The sequence below is a fragment of the Numenius arquata genome, chromosome 4, assembly GCF_964106895.1.
Source record: "Numenius arquata chromosome 4, bNumArq3.hap1.1, whole genome shotgun sequence".
NCBI classification, from domain to species: domain Eukaryota; kingdom Metazoa; phylum Chordata; class Aves; order Charadriiformes; family Scolopacidae; genus Numenius; species Numenius arquata.
In genome coordinates this window covers 38,008,272-38,025,285 of record NC_133579.1, presented here as the reverse complement: position 1 = coordinate 38,025,285, position 17,014 = coordinate 38,008,272, and the positions used below count along the sequence as shown (strand labels likewise).

Sequence of the window (17,014 nt, the reverse complement as noted above, 5' to 3'; positions counted from 1 at the left end):
GGCCTGGGGAAACCCGCCTCCCCCGGGCCAAGGGCGGAGGGGAAACAGCTGGAACGGCGATTTGCAGAGGGTGGGACGAAGGTCCCACCGCTTTATTGTCATCTTCTAAAAGATGGATGAAACATTATTTCCTCGCTCCTTAACAATCAGTCAGGGCTCTGTCAATGAAAAAAAAGCCTGTTCCCCTTCCTGCCCACGCAAGGGGTGCAAGGTACAGAAACGCTGCAAGAGTGAAATACAACATATTCAGTTTTTCCAACCACCACCAGCACCATTCCCACATTTCAGTTTTCCCAACATTCATTTTTTCCAACCGCCAACATTCAGCAAAATATTAAGAAATGCTCCCTTCAATTGCAATCTGCATAGTTACACCTGCACTCCTCCATGAAATGCTGCTAGAAATGGCTCCTAGTGATGCCTTACAAGTTATGTCTTGGCTGGTAAACTTTAATATTTAGTTAAGTCTTCTGCAAAACCGCCCCTTGGCTCCTCTAAGAGTAAAGACAGTCTAGGAAATAACGCACACAGGACACACCACAAAAAGGGCTTCAGACATCCCAGAGACAGCATAGATTAGTTATTAAGATTATATCCTGTTCATGGTATATTTTGGAGAAACAGTGGAGTAGGAGTATTTTGTTTCCTTCGATAAAACAACAGTATGAGTATGAGAATTTTTACAATTTTAGCTTTAGAAAAAAACAAAGTTGTAATTATTAGTGCCTCATTTTGTTTCACATTACTTGCTTAATTTTAATTCCCCATATCGTCAAATTCAGCATCTCCATCTGCAATGCATTTCTTGTTCTTAAAACATGGAAATAACTATACATTCAGAATAACTGCAGTGCATTTATATACATAACAGCATATTCAAACAAATACAAGACTTCCAATCACTTTATTTAGACATGTCGTGTTTTCCCTGTCAGTTTTGACAGATGGGTGGAAGAACATAAGCTGTCCTGCATTCCATTTTCAGAGTTGTACAGTAAGCCACAGCAGAATACAAGCTGGAGAGAAGTTTAGTTTGCATTTTCCAGTAATTGATAGTGACAACACTATTTTGACTTGCTTGTGCTATGCTTATGCTATGCTTATGTACACTAACCCCCTCTGGGAGAGGGCTGCAAGTTAAATGTAAGTTACTAGTATGAGCGAATAGCAGGTGGGACAGTGGAGCAGTCTTCTTCATTCAAAGTTCTGTCGATCACAGGTCTGTATTTCAAGGTAACCTGAAGTAAAAGAGAATAAAGAACTTTAAGACAAACCAACCACTTGTATCTAAACAAGACAGGCTAGCTTACAGGAATGACCGAATAACACAAGTAACTGAGTGACTTCATTCATATTAAGCTAATTTCTCCGTTATTCTTTTCCTTCCATAGAAAATGAACAGTTAGTAACCTACAGGGAATGTTCAAGTTCACCAAGTTACCACTGCCTGAATTCCTTAAAAACCAAAGCCTGGCCAAAAATGGTATCAGAAGATTACTACTTTAAGAAGGCCTTTTAGACAAAAGTAAAGATTGCTAGGTCCTAGATCTTTAAACTACTACAAAAGTCTTTGAGATAGACAACCCAGCTAGGAAATAACTGTGGCGCTATCTTTCCATCCTCAGCAGTTATTCAGCAAGTGAAGTGTTCTCACTTGTCCTCAAGCTAGATTCAAGGAAGCTGGAACTGGGGGAGAGAAAATGAAGAGTATTCGGAAAATGGAATACAAAAACCAAACACTCAAGATTTTTAATGGTATTTCAAAGAAAAAACTGAAATCTGGCCCTTTAAAACTTTATGCTAAACACCAACAACAGATTTTGCCACCATCAGAGGAAAAGGAAAAATAACCAAACAACTTCGTACTAGCTTAATACAAGGGGAAAAACAATTCCAGCTCAAATCACAAAATCACTTGCGAAAGATCAACAGTAACTCCTCCCAGTTATGCCTACATTCAACAACAGAATAAATGTTCAATACACTAAACTGTATCAGGTACCTCAGACAGCGACAATCGTTTGCAGTATTACCATGATATCAAGAGCTGTCTGTTGACAGCGAGACAAACCCTCAAGCATCAGGCTCAACGTACCTTCCCAGATGGGACATCCACATACGAAAGGGTGTGCTTTCTCCAGTGCTCTTCAAATGGCTTCCGCTGCTGGCCTTGGAGTGGCTTAGAATAGTCAAACTCATCTATCCGTAACTAAGAAGAAAATTAGGTTAGTAGAGACCAGAAATTACATCTGCAAACCGCTTTACAACCACGATTAGTGGCATTCCAATTACAACTGTAACATAATGTGTCTCTTAATAACCAGCAAGCTTTATCTTAACACTGCCCATGTAAAATTTTAAATACTAAGACTTAACAAAGGCTTTAAGGTAATGTTCCTTACATAGGCCAATTATTCTGCTTGAAGTCCTGCTTGTGCATTCATGGCCCTATTATTACTGTAGTCCTGGTTCAGACCTCTCTAATCATTCAGATGCACACGTGGAAAAACTCTTCTCTCGGGATCATTACCCAATATTGCATGTATTGGTCATTTTATATATAACAAATAAGAACAGATAAAACAGAGCAGATGGGACCTCAAACAAATACTATGCTATTCTTAACTCAAGACTCTGAAGACTGTATTTTGAAGAAATTCCAACTTTTAAATAATACATCCAAACCCACATAACAAGGAAATTCAATCCTACATCCAGGTCACAAAAAATATTTATACCTTATAGTCCTCTCTGGCATGAGCACCACGGGACTCTTTGCGAGCCTCAGCACCATAAATGGTTTGCAGGGCACAAAGCATCAGGTTTTGCAGTTCAAGGGTCTCCACCAAGTCAGTGTTCCACACAATACCTAGTAAAATATTAAAATACCTTGGAAGATATTCTACAAACAAGTTATTCCTCAATTTACTTCTATCTTATTGCTGATACTTAGAATCGAACTAGCCAATGCTCTACCTACTGCAGTCACGGTACTCTGCAATACTAAATTACTCACTGTTGCCTGCAAGGCTCAGTCATGATTCCTACACCTTAACAATTCTAATCAATCTTAGAAAAATTCAAGTAGTTCTACCAGGTGTCCCTGTTGCAATATGTACTAAGACAAAATTACTCTGTAGCTTCTTGCCTGCTTTATATCATACCTACAACTCAGTCCCTATAAGTCATTTCAGATCACAAGATCTAGCTAGATGGCAGCTCTAAGTAGATCCATAACAGATCCAAACAGGGCTTTCCATTCCTTCCCACCCTCAGGGCAGGGGTGGGGGGAACCAGAAAAACCAACCATTAGTTATACTAGGTGGTTCTTCATTTCAGTATCTCCAAGGCGTACCAAAGTTCACTTACATGAATGTCTCTTCATTTTGATCCCTACATTCTAAGCTATTGGAACATTTTGATGCTTGGAGAGAGCTGCCCAAGGGAGCCAGTTCAACTTTCAGTGTTAGGATACATGCCCAATAGCAGTAGTTGGGGAGAAATACACAGCATGAGTGGACAAAAGGTACATCATCACATCTATTTCATTAAGCAAGTTCTCCTAAGATATACTGCAAGACATAGCAGTATCTGTATGCAGCGCTATCTGCTCAGCTGGAGAACGAAGACTGAGTGTTCAGCCTAAGAACAGTCTTGCTACCTTTGTGCAACCTTGGCCTTTTCAGATGATACAAAAGAATAAAGTTCATCTCAGTGTTTGAACAACTTCATGTCATATCCTGAGATAACGAGCAGTTAGTACCTTATACAGTTAACTCCAATTTTAGTCTCTGCTTCTTTGAAAGAAATAAGATCAAATACTTTACTGATTACCATGTTTAGCAAGTAGGGCTCTACAAATTATTTTGAAAGATTCAAAATGGTCAAAGCCTTTAGCCGAAGAAACACACAAGGTTTACAGAAGGACAAAACCCACAGTTTTCTGATGCACTACTCTGGCCAAGGTGTATTCTTTGCTATCAAGTTACCTCTGTCAAATGTCTTTAGATGAGCCAGATCACTATAAATTCCGCTAAGTTTTTCACAGCCTTCTTGGAGTACAGAACCAGTACGAAATACAGCAGCATGGTTCTGCATTGTCTGTAAGACAGTAAAACAAAATCAGTTCCATACACTGCGTATTCCTAATACCCCACATAACATCATCAGTTCCAACAGAGCTTGATATAGAGCTGTTTTGACTTCAAGTATGTCTGCAGCCTGAAGAAAAAACATTCTTCTGTTCACCCCAAATACGGGAAACATCACTCTATAATAGACTGGGTAAACTATTCGAGAGGAATAATCATGAAAGGAAGAAGAAACTAACAAAACTGATGTAGCTTTTCTGCCCACAGACAATCTTCTCACACTGCTTTTTTACTTCTGCAACACAAATCCTGAAGCGTATTTCACAAAGTGACCAAACTACCTCTGTTGCTGCCAGCTTCTCCCACCTTATACTTGACAGCTTCACGAGGCTTACCTTCTGCATGTTAAGTCGCACTTCTGAAGTTCTTATGGTTCCATTAGCAAATCTTAATTTGTCCAGATTAGCAACTGACTCTTCACCAGCATTTGGTTTAATGGAGGGAACTGCTTCTCCTAATAAGAAAGTTTCAGTAAGTAGGTCAGGCTTGGTTTTACTTTCTGGCAGTTCCATACTACTAAAAGTCAACCGGTTGTCTTCTAGTCAACTCTTTCTTCCTCTGAGGTGCAGGTTAACTGTAACTTGCCTGAATTCCCCCCAACAGTATCCATGCATTTAAAAATAGAGTTCTCGTGGAATATATAAATCACATTCTTTCCTGTGACGGTTAGTAGGGAATTTATAGGTTTGACTAAATTCTGCTGTTAATTCCTTAAAAACCGCACTTGATGCAAATTCTTTTAATTTACAGAATAAGCTTATCCTATGCTTTCCTTGTCTCCTCACCCCCAAATCTGCCACCCTCTCTTGGACCTGTTAAGGGACCAGTCAGTAAGTTCAGCAGTTACACATAAGCTCTGCATCTGATCTCTAATACTGGAACCCATCTGTTACTGGGTAACAAACCAAAGACAGCATCTTACCAGCACGCTTCATCTCACATGTAGTTTTGCATTCAGACTAATAAAAACCTTCCTGCAACTTCAGACTCAAAGAAGCCACAGAAAGATCCTAATAAAAATTTGCACAAAGCCAGAGCCAATAGGCACCGCTAGATCTAAGCTGATTCCATCACGAACCACCACTCTATGCACTTTGTGCAGTCAGAATGAAAAAAACAAAACATCTTATTCACTTAGACACTAAGCAATGAGCAAACAGATGACAACTGTTGGACTTCACCTGCTCTGGCAATATAACTGCCTCTTACAGTATTTTGTGGGGGTTTTGTAGGGCGTTTTGTTTGGTTGTTTTCTCAGCTCATTAACTGTTGCTGAACCATATTATTTAAAAATAATATTCAGTAGTGATAATACACAGAGGGAATGAGATATTAAAAGACAGATACTAAAAACTGTATCACTTGCATGAGCAGTCCACTTTATAAATCAACAAGGTGGCAGCAAATTGCAGTGTACAAAAGTGCCAAGTGTAAAACAGACTACATTTTGATGTAGAAGATGCAGTGCAGGATGTAGAGAAGTTAGTTTTCATATCCAATATTCTGTTTTGCTAATTTGTGGAAAATCTCAACTGTTTTTGCCAATAGCATTGACCCAAATCTAGTTTAAAAAAAGATCAACTCACACAGCAAGTGTCAGTCAAACATGTGCATAGCAAAGAACATGCCTATAAAAAGCATAAACAGGGATTTCTGCCTTTTTAAACACATAAAAGTCTGTCTAGCATTCTGAGTTTGAATTACGTAGCAACAAGTCTTTATTGGGCAGAAATTAAATCATAAAGCCAAATGTCTCTAAAAAAAAAAAGAGACTTACCAGGCTTGCATGTCTCTGCAATAGTAAGGGCACAAGCACGACCAAAGACCACCAAATCCAGGAGTGAGTTTGCTCCAAGTCGATTTGCGCCATGGACAGATGCAGAGGCTGCTTCCCCGCAAGCATATAAACCAGGTACCACTTTATCTTCACCATTCACGTGTGTAATCACCTGTCATTTCAGACAATTAATATTAATTTCTTAAACAATTTATAACAGTGCAAACCACCTTATTTGCAAATGCCACGTGCACGTAAGGATGGAACACAGCAGTGTAAAGTTTTCTCAAACTCTAAATTCATAAATACTTTAGTTCTAAAGGGTAAGTAGTAATACTATGTAAATACAGATGGCACTAAATGGTGCCACCATTTACCATACCATAGTATTACTACTTACTAGATGGTTCCGTTTCATCAAAACTCTGCAGCAAGTCAGAAAAGCATAGGGAGAAAGTCTGATCTGCACATATTTCCAAGGCAAAATTTTACATGAAAAAATTAACAAGTACAATACATTGAAATAGAAAAATTCAGCTGACATCACCACATTGACTTCTAGCTAGTAGGAGCGGGAGAAATTTTCTTTAGTGTACAGATTACATGAGGTACAGAGAATTAATATATATATGTTAACTTGAGTTATAGATTGTAACAGAGCCATAGTTGAACAAAGATCAAACTAGATTATCCTCAACTTGATGAACTGACAACTGTTGTCAAACACGACAGCAACTTCATTTTAGATGCTTCTTGGAACTCCCATCTCCAGATGGACTGGAACATGGTTATTTACAAAAACAAAGCAGATTGTGTGTCTTAAGTGTGCATTTTAAGTACTGTGACATCATTATAATAATATTATTAATAATTTTATTCATCATCATTATATTTATGAAAAACACTGTTAATGCTTTTGTATTTTTTTTATATTTATATAAATTCCTATTATTATGATAAAAACAATACTGCAAGTGCTGTATATTATTTACCTGTCCTTTGTAGTTAGTAGGAATACCTCCCATATTATAATGCACAGTAGGCAGAACAGGAATAGGCTCTTTAGTGACATCAACTCCAGCAAATATCATAGCTGTTTCGGAAATGCCTGGGAGACGGGTTGCTAGCTGCTGTGGTGGTAAGTGGTGCAACTGCAAGTACACATGGTCTTTTTCAGGACCACAACCCCTACAAAATAAAAGGTCAACATTGGACTACATAACAGGAATTCTGCAAACACCAGTAATATTTCTAATTCAATTTGTTTCATTTCTAAAAAAAAAAAAAATTTCAAAGGTCATCTGACAAAAATATCTAGCATATTTGAAAAGACCATTGAACCTGGCTGAATTTAAGCATTTTTCACTTTGCAGCTTTCTTTTCACAATAATTCATAGTATTTAAGACTTTAAACCAATATATCTGTGGAAACATGTAAAAAATGAAGATAATTAGTCATGAGAACAGAGCACTAAATTATTTCAATCATTTGCAGTAAAAGCATATACATCAAACTTGTTTGAGCAACTGTCTCTAGATGCACCAAATTCAAACAGGAGAATCCTTACATCCTGTGTTCCCTTTCAGTGTCATTAAGAATTAATAAGCAAAATTTCTGCCCTACATGCAGTGTTCAGTTCACAGTTATTAAAGCTCACGCCCATGCATTATCAGGCATTTATCAAATGAAATACTGTACTGTATACAATCTAGTATGATTAAGTATTTATTCTGCAGCTTCGTTAAGAGTATTTAACTAACCTTCCTTCACGGATTTCTATGGTCATAGAACGAGACACAACATCCCTGGAAGCCAGATCCTTAGCAACAGGTGCATATCTCTCCATAAATCTTTCACCTTGACTGTTAATTAGAATACCTCCCTCTCCACGACATCCTTCTGTTATAAGGCAGCCAGCTCCATAGATACCTGTCAAGAAAGAAAGTAATATTAAATGAGATATTCTCTAGACAGCTTCATAATCAGGATGACCAGGACTGACTAAACGAGGTCTTCTTAAAATAATGCAAATAAGTCACAGGGGTAGATTTTATTCCACCCTAATCATACCGCTAGGAACTGCCACCCAAGACTGCTTGGAATCATGTATTGTTACTCCTTTCAAACACTCTTGCAAAACAGTGAGCAAGTTGATTTGGAACACCCACAGAATCTAATATATATTAATATATATATCTATATATGTATCTAATATTAGAACTGGAAGAGATCTGCCACCACCAACATGTAAGAATAATTTTATGAAGATTTTGTAGAGCTTCAGCAATTACTTTGTTCAAGATTTTGAAGTAAACCATAAGTCAATTATCTCAAGGCCAGTTTGCTCATCTTTGTTCTCTCCTCTCCTGTGCTAAGGCAGTACAGGATGGCTTCAAATCATACAGAATGCCAGCGCTTACTCAGTTTCCTTTTCCTTTAGAGAAGGCAGGCCTATCTGTTCGCCTTCAGCACTGGTCATCAGAGAAAACAAAAATGCTAACCAACTCATGCACTTGAAAACTATGTTAAAAGCTATAGAATTAACACACAAGCAATGAAGCTTCTTTGACCAGAAAAACCTTAGTGAAGTCAAATGAAAGTTGGATCTGTATGATATAACAACAGTAACATTGTAAAATTAAGCGAACAATTTAAAAAATTACCATTTATTGCAAGTTAAAACTAAGCATTTAATTAGCTAGCAAAAACCCCACTTTTTAGAGACTGTTGTTGTCCACAGTTCAGATACCAATTCTGTGCTACAAAACCTTTACTTCAACTACCCCACTTCCACAGCAGATTCCAGTATATAATTCCCTAACATTTGCATCTATCCCATTACTCCTGTATCTAATACCAAACCCTTTAATATTTTAAAGGCAAGAGGAAACATAAGCTTAAGAGGTGGTTTCAGCTTGGAATTCATAAAACCTGTTAGTATCATAAAGACAGCACCTCAAAATAGTTAAGACTGGTCCTTAAATTAGACTAGCTGAGACCTCTCGTATTGTAAGTCTTACTCTCAGATTTATATTCAATAGCAGTTGCAGACAAGCCTGAACACCTGTCACAAGCAACTAATGAACCAATGAAATGCTGCAAAAAAGTGCAAACTGACTTGAGCACATTTATAATAACAAAACATCCGTTCAACTCATTAAAAATAACGTTGTAAGTATTGTTTCATATGCTGTACCTGTAGGGTGAAACTGTACAAATTCTAAGTCCTGGCAAGGAAGACCAGCTCGTGTGACCATAGCAGTGCCATCACCCGTACTGGTATGAGCAGATGTACAACTGAAGTAAGTGCGGCCGTACCCACTACAGAACACAAAAGTGAGCCGAATTAGTGGGGGAGAAAAAAAAGAAAAAGTCACTAGAATGTATCAGTTAACTATTCTGTTGCTGCAACAATGGAAGTAGAGCAGAGGGGTAATAAGCAAGACACATAAGGTTTACCATCTTCTGTACTAAGCTCAATGAAAAGAAAATAAGATTGGTATTGCTCGGTTATGCTCAACCATATTTGAAAAGCAGCTGGTGACAAAGTCCAAGAAGTAGAGTAACAATTCCAAAGCAGGATAGTTAAGTTAGTATCAGAAGCCTTTTTCTGAAATAACTTTTTTCCTGGCAAAGCTCTCCCAATCCAATACCATTAGACTTCATTCAAACTATTACTAGCAGTTTTATGAAAAACAGCATACAACAAAGGTTTATATCCTCGATATGGCCCTGATTTTATATTCTTAGATTTCAAAACTTAGTTCTCTAAGATTAGGTATGACATATGAATTCTTATGACAGAAATAGGTTAGCTTCCAACATTGAGAACTGCCAGTTCTCCCAATTTCAGGACAAACTCTCAAAAGAAATATCAATCTACATATTGTATGTACCTCAAAATGCACAAGTAGGAAAACAGTCTCAGCTTTAAATCAAGCCAAATTATGTAAGGCAATCAAACTAAGTATTTTTATTTGACAGATATGTTTATAAATATTTTGCATAGAAAAGACAGGAGACAGCCATAAGCAGTAAAAGACTAATGCATATAGTATTCTAATATATATACACAAACTTCTGCAACCAAGTAATGCTAAGTTACACTCATCTTCTGATAATTTCATCCTACAACAATTAGACTTACAGTGTTATTATCTTAATGCAATAGAGTCTCCAGAATTTTGAAAAAAGCTGTTTTCTACAGGAAACTTAAAACCCTACAGATATATGCCCATGTTGGTAGCATAGCAACAATGTCTGCTGTAAACACCATGTTTTAAAAATCTAAGACCATTTGGACCATACACACTGCTCTTACACATTCCAACTTTACGTCATTGTTCTAGAACGCAAAGTTAGATCTTGTACTAAATTTATACTTCGTCACAAAATTAGTATATGCCTTCTTTCAGATGAAATGACTGAATTCAGTTATATTGCTTTTGATCAACATGGAGGGCAGAAGATGAGCATATAGATTATGTTTTGCAAGTCAACACTTCAACTCCACACTATGGATTCAAATACACATACAAACACACAGACTTCCAACTAGTAGCACTCTCAAGTTTCTGTCCATCATAAACATTACATTACCCAGTGGCAATGACAGTGTTCTTTGCTCTAAAACGATGTATAGTGCCATCTTCTATGCAAAGGGCAATAACACCACGACATTCTCCATTTTCCATAAGTAGGTCTAGGGCAAAATATTCAACGAAGTAGCTTGTATCATATCTTAGAGACTGGAGGAAAATAAAAAAGGAACTTTAAGAAAAATACAGAAACAGAAGTAACTTCTCTTCAAAACGGCCAATGCATATGGGCTGTATATAAAACCTACCCCCACCAACTCTCAGTGAAGCCAGTTTCCTCACGAATCTTTGTAAAAATTTGCTAATGAATACATTCTAGCTCAAAGAGACACAAATAGTTACCAAACAACTTAATTCTGAGTAGTCACTGCTAGTCAGCAAGACTTGTTATTTCCCTCTATATTTGGCAACACTTTAGTCAGCTGTGGTGCTTGACACATGTACAAGCACGTTTTACTCAGCCTCTCACAGAGAAGCAGAATACACCTCCGGGAGCCTAGTGCACCAGCAGAAGCAGTGGGCATTAAGTCAAACATTCTTTCGTGCCCTCAAGGATCAGACCAGTGTTTGGCAGCACTGAGTGTTTGTATTGCAGTCGCATATATAGTGTTAACCTGAGGCAGGGCAATTAGCTAGCTACTAAGTAAATAAAAATCATTACCTGCTAGGTACTTAATTTCAGGTTTCAAGTAGCTCACTGCCATTTTAAAGTAACCAAAATCTTTCTTCAATTATGGTTTGTAGAACTGATAGGAACAGATGCTGGAACACTAGTCACTTATTTGCCATAGAGCAAGCTCAGAAATGCACAGTAGGCCTTCAAGCATTTACATCTCCTGTTTCTCCCTGCTCCCTGACTGAAGATGAGTGAAAGAAAACACTGCCTTGTACCTCTTTTCAGAGATCCCCATACTGCATACTCCTGACAGAAAACAAGCATCACCTAGGCTACATCCTTCCACACCGCATCAGGAAGGAAGAAAAGCTAGAATTGTTATCAGTCGTTCCCCTGGATTCCTCACTGATATGCGAACAGCTACACATTTTGTTTCTTTTTAATTCAAACCCTGGGGGATGGGTTTAAAAAAAAAAAAAAAAAAAAATCAGTAACTGCAAACACAAAACCCCAAACCAAGTTTACTTCACAGCTGCTTACCCTGCCATAGAGAGTATGTAACAGTGAGTGTCCAGTTCTGTCTGCAACACAACAGCATCTGTGAGCCTGTCCTCCTTTTCCAAACTGAAGACTCTGTCCACCAAACGCACGCTGATAGATTTTTCCTTCTTCAGTTCTGCTGAATGGCATCCCATAATTTTCCAGCTGTTGAATACAAATACAAGCATCAGAAACGCATGTGCACAACAGTCAAACAAGTTATTTTACTATGTTCCAAGTAAGGAGATCTCTTTGGAAGCTAGGCTGTGTTATAAATACTTGGAGCTGACATCAGTTCCATCGAGTCTCACCTCTATCACTGCAGCTGGGGCTTGCTCAGTCATGTAGTGTATGGCATCCTGGTCACCCAGCCAATCAGACCCCTTCACTGTGTCATAGAAATGCCACCTCCAGTTGTCATCCTCCATGTTTCCCAGAGCAGCGTTGATCCCTCCCTGAAAATGAAAATCCATTTTCCTGGAATTACATTACTGAAATACAGTTTTAGTAGGTTTTCCTCATTTCTGTTAAAAATCATATACCATTTATGCCTCTGTGCACAAGAAATACAGTAAGGTCAGATTTAACATGGCTGCGAAAAACCTGTGCCATTTATCAGTTTCAATGGCTGTTATCTTACTCTGTTTTGTGTAACACAATGAATTGCAAAGTTACATGGAAGGCAGTAAAAAAGCACTGAATAGAATCTAAATATATACTGCCCTCCAAAACAGTTTCAACTGAATAGGCAGTATTTATAAAAGAAAGCAATGCCTTGAAAGGTCATGTTCACGTGCATATCCAAATCAGCTTTCTGACAGCAAGTATTTTTCAAATATTTGTTCTACCTCATTTCTTACCTGTGCAGCAACAGTGTGAGACCTGGTGGGAAACAGCTTGGTAACACATGCTGTATTAAACCCAGCTTCTGACAAACCAAATGCAGCCCGCAGACCTGCTCCTCCTGCACCCACAACAACTGCATCGAATTCATGGTCCACTACTGGATACTGTGTAGAAATCTGGAAAAAAAAAAAATCAGTTTGTTATGATGACAAATATTTCAAGCTAGGTCAAACTTAAGTTTTGTGGCGACACAAGCAGTATAGGTTTAATGTTCTTAACAGACTCTTGCAGCGAATGCTACATCTGTTATATGCTCTTGGGTTGAAGTTATCATTAAAAAAAGCCATGCATTTCACCAACTCAATCTCAGTACGTACTTGAGCAGAACACTCCACTAAAAGCCAAATATCTGGTTGTTTTGAGTCTCTCAAGCATCACGTGTATTATCCAATCTGTTACTTAAGATAAAGAAGTACAAACATACCGAATCAGAAACCTTCGTAGAAGCGTTTTTCTTTCCATAGACTGTGAAGTGCAAGTTGCGTGCAAGAGTCTGGCATGCCGCTGGCCACTATAGAAAGAAACCAAGACAACTATTTATTATGGAAAAAACTTTTCCACAGGAAAGACTTTCACCATTCTTGGCTACCGTACATTTCTAACAAACCTCTACTGACCACTGATACCACGTATTCAAGAATATTGTATCAATGTATTTTAGAGCTACATGCAATGAACTTCTAGCTTTCCTATACTCATCCCCAGAAAAAAAAAAAAAAAAAGAAAAAAGTTCTGACTGCATGAGAGAATAGCCTCCAAGTAACAAGGTGTCACAGACTGTTATTCACTAACAGTAGCCAGTCTCTCAGACCTATCTGAGCCTGCACTAATGGAAGAGAATATGTTTGCAATTAATGCTGTAGTATTATTGCATTTCTTCCTAAGTAAACAAAGATGAAGGCAACTTTATGGGAATCACAGAAATTAACAGAAGATACCTCTCATGTCAAGCAATCCTCAGAATTTGAATGATTTTGGGTGGTCAAGAGTAACAAAGACCCAAAAAATTAGGTGGCAGGGAAAGCTGTTCCAGCTCATCATTGCATCAAAAGCCAGAGATAGTTTTCTTGTTCTCATTCTCTATTAATTAGTAGCCAATTTAGAACCACCTATTAATATCTAAATGAAGCACAATTTTCCCCCTTCTATAATGTTACTCCCTCTCCCCTGGCATGTTCAAAAACAAAACAAAAAAAACCCCACCACTCAAACCTACCCACTATCCAGTCTTTGCTTTGACAGGTTAAAACAATCATAATTTTAGTCTCTGCAGTATAGATCTCCAATTTCTTGGAACCCAGTATTCCTTTTTCACACCATTCAGAAAAATACACCTAACTCAGCATATATGATTGAGGAGAACAGTAACAGGTTAGGTGTGGACCTGCTGGAGTCAAGTTCTGAAGAGAAAGATCTGGGGGTCCTGGTAGACAGCAAAATGACAATGAGCAAGCAGTGTGCTCTTTTGGCCAGGAAGGCCAATGGAATCCTGGGCTGCATAGGGAAGAGTGCGGCTAGTAGGTCGAGGGAAGTCATTCTCCCCCTCTACTCTGCACTGGTGAGGCCACAACTGGAATACTGCATCCAGTTCTGGGCTTCCCAATTCAGGAGGGATAGGGAACTACTGGAAAGAGTCCAGCGAAGGGCAACAAAGATGATTCAAGGATTGGAGCATCTCCCTTATGAAGAAAGGCTGATAGAGCTGGGACTCTTTAGCCTGGAGAAGAGAAGGCTGAGGGGAGACCTTATCAATGCTTGTAAGTATCTGAAGGGTGGGTTGAAGGGTGGGTTGAAGGAGGAGGGAGCCAGACCCTTTTCAGCGGTTGCCAGTGAGAGGACAAGGGGCAACAGGCACAAGCTGGAACATAGGAGGTTCCACTCAAATATGAGAAGAAACTTCTTTACGGTGAGGGTGACAGAACACTGGAACAGGCTGCCCAGGGAGGTTGTGGAGTCCCCTTCTCTGGAGATTTTCAAGACCCGCCTGGATGCAGTCCTGAGTAACATGCTCTGACATGCTCTGGGCAATCCTGCTTCGGCAGGGGAGTTGGACTAGATGATCTCTATGGTCCCTTCCAACTCTAAAAATTCAGTGAAATTCAGTAACGCAAAGCCATACTAGGGACCTGTGCAACGACATCAGCACTTCCCTAGTTAAAGTATTTAGGATACAGTTGTCCTTTCCAGTAACTGTTATAGTCATGGTTGAATGCTAAAAAGCAGGTCTTCTCTCCCTACCCCTTCCAAATGTCTACCTCTTCCCCCATCCCCAAAGTAAACTACAGTACACTGTCCTCAACCTAGTTTTATCATCTCTTATACTAGTTCCCTCAAATTATCTTCTTGCCTAACAGCAAATCTAACATGTCATCCTATTTGCTAACACACTTCTGTTTTTTACAGCCATATTTAAATAAGATCAGTTTTAACACCTATTCATAAGGACTTCTACTAGTACCCTCCTCCAAGCAGTTACTCTCCCCCTTCCTCTCTGTTGTGTTATCACACTTTGGCACAATTCCATGTCATCTTAATTCCTTAATTTCCTAGAGAAAGTGCAAAAGACCAAGGGGAAAAAACACCACCAAAAAAACCCCTAAAGAGCTATAAACTGTGCTTATGCCCTAAAGCCCCAATAGAAATTGACCTAATTCCTTTATCTCCCCAGAGTAATCAGCCTGCTGCAATCTCCAATCAGAATTCTACCACAATGCCCTGCAACTAATGTCCTTTTAAAAAACTTTGTTATTTTCTGAAGTCGCCATAAAGTTATCAAATACATTTTTCATCAAAGGACTCTGGAAATAGATGATAAAAAAAAATAAAACCACACACACAGCTGTTTAGAAGATTGCTTTTCTTTCCACATCTAAACTTTCATAAAACAAAGTTTTCAGAACTGCTATTCCCATCCACATACACTTTTTTTATTAAAGCTTTATGTAAGCTAAATTTTTATCTGAGTAAGTTTGAACAAGAGTCCACAAAGCAGGCAGTGATGTTACACCAAATTTGAAGGAAACACTGATCATACAAAAATCCTGAATTGTTATGCAACTACGAACATCGTGGCCCTTATGAAATTAAATCAGGGCAAGTTCACCTAAAACATTATGACATGCTTTAAGCCTTTTCCCCCTCTCGGTAGGTTGTCTTTTCTGCACTTGCTTTATAAGACAAGGACAACTACAGCTGCGTTTACAAGGTCCTTTTCCTGTGCATTTGTTTTCGTAATCCCAAACTCATTATGAAACTGAAAACTCCGCTTCACCACGGAGGAAAAACAAGCCTCCCCTCAGGACTGCTTACAGATGAGCTATAACAAAACTGTCAGACGTTTAAGCAGCACGCCCTGGAAACAACCACTAGCCCGATTTAAGCAACACGCAGATAAACACCAGCTTCCCACGCAGGCCCAGAAGCAGCCAGCAGTAAGCTTTCTACCCGAGCACTGGGACTGGAAGGTGCTGCACCCGCCAGTGGCCGCCAAAGGCCACTTCAGGGCCTTTCCCCAGCACACCCCGTACCCGCTGCCTTCCTCTGTCCCGCAGGGAACCCGCCCACAGCCCAAAGCTACGGCGCTCGCTTCCCAGCCCGGGAGGAGCGGCCCGGCCGCGCCTACCGCCAGTTACCTCCCAGTGACCTGCCCCAAGGGCCAAGCAGCAAGGACGGCCCCACTCCGCAGAACGAACCGGAGGGGCTGAATCCGCCGAGGGGGCCCAGGCTCCCGGATGCCCGGCTCCCGCAGCCCAGCCGCGGCTCCCCGCCTCGGGGCGGCTGCTCCCCCGCCAAGGTCACAGGGGAGACAGCGGGTACGGGCCGCCGCCGGCCGCGGCCGCACGCCGAGCCGTGAGGAAGAACGAGCCAGGAAGGGGCCAGGCACCCTTTCTCGCTACGGCTGAGGGGAGGTGGGGCGGGAGACACGCAGGGTCCCCGGGTCCGGCCGGCCCGTTTCCCTCCTGAAGAGGCTTTTTCGCGCCAGCCCGGCGGCCTGAGGCTTTCCCCTCCGCCGGGAGGCCGGCAGGAAGGCAGAGCAGGACGGAGCGGAACGGGCCGAGGCGAGACACTCACCGCCCGCGCCGCCGGCCGCAGCCAGCGCTTCGCCAAGCCCCGCGAAGCCGCGACCGCCACCGCCATTTCGCAGGGAGCCGGAGGAACGAACGAGGGCGCAGGCGCGAGACGGCCGCTAACGGCACCACCACCCGCAAGGCTCGGCGGGAGAGACCAATTGTGCGGTGAGGGGGGGAGTCGCAGGCTCTCAGTGCGCGCTTGCTTGCATGCGGGGTCCTTCCCCCCCCAAACTTCACCCTCATCATCCTCATCTGAGTGTGCTAGGACAGGGCTGAACGAACGAGAGCCCTTAGGATTTGGGCGAGTCCGTTTGTTGTCCCCTCCGGGCTCTCCCCCTCTTTCTCTATGCTAATG

At 40.5% G+C, this 17,014-nt stretch overlaps 1 protein-coding gene across 1 annotated transcript; it reads right to left on the bottom strand.

The window, feature by feature from the left end:
• Positions 1 to 63: 63 nt before the first annotated feature.
• SDHA (succinate dehydrogenase complex flavoprotein subunit A) lies at positions 64 to 16,738 on the bottom strand. The gene is made up of 15 exons (XM_074146991.1): positions 16,661 to 16,738; positions 13,014 to 13,100; positions 12,544 to 12,705; positions 11,995 to 12,138; positions 11,684 to 11,848; positions 10,529 to 10,677; positions 9,126 to 9,250; positions 7,690 to 7,858; positions 6,921 to 7,116; positions 5,929 to 6,100; positions 4,487 to 4,605; positions 3,990 to 4,101; positions 2,739 to 2,869; positions 2,096 to 2,209; positions 64 to 1,238 (listed from the first exon to the last, which is right to left on the bottom strand). Exons 1-15 carry the CDS (start codon positions 16,724 to 16,726, stop codon positions 1,152 to 1,154), a joined length of 1,998 nt encoding a protein of 665 aa, XP_074003092.1. The 5' UTR covers positions 16,727 to 16,738; the 3' UTR covers positions 64 to 1,151.
• Between the last annotated feature and the right edge of the window lie 276 nt (positions 16,739 to 17,014).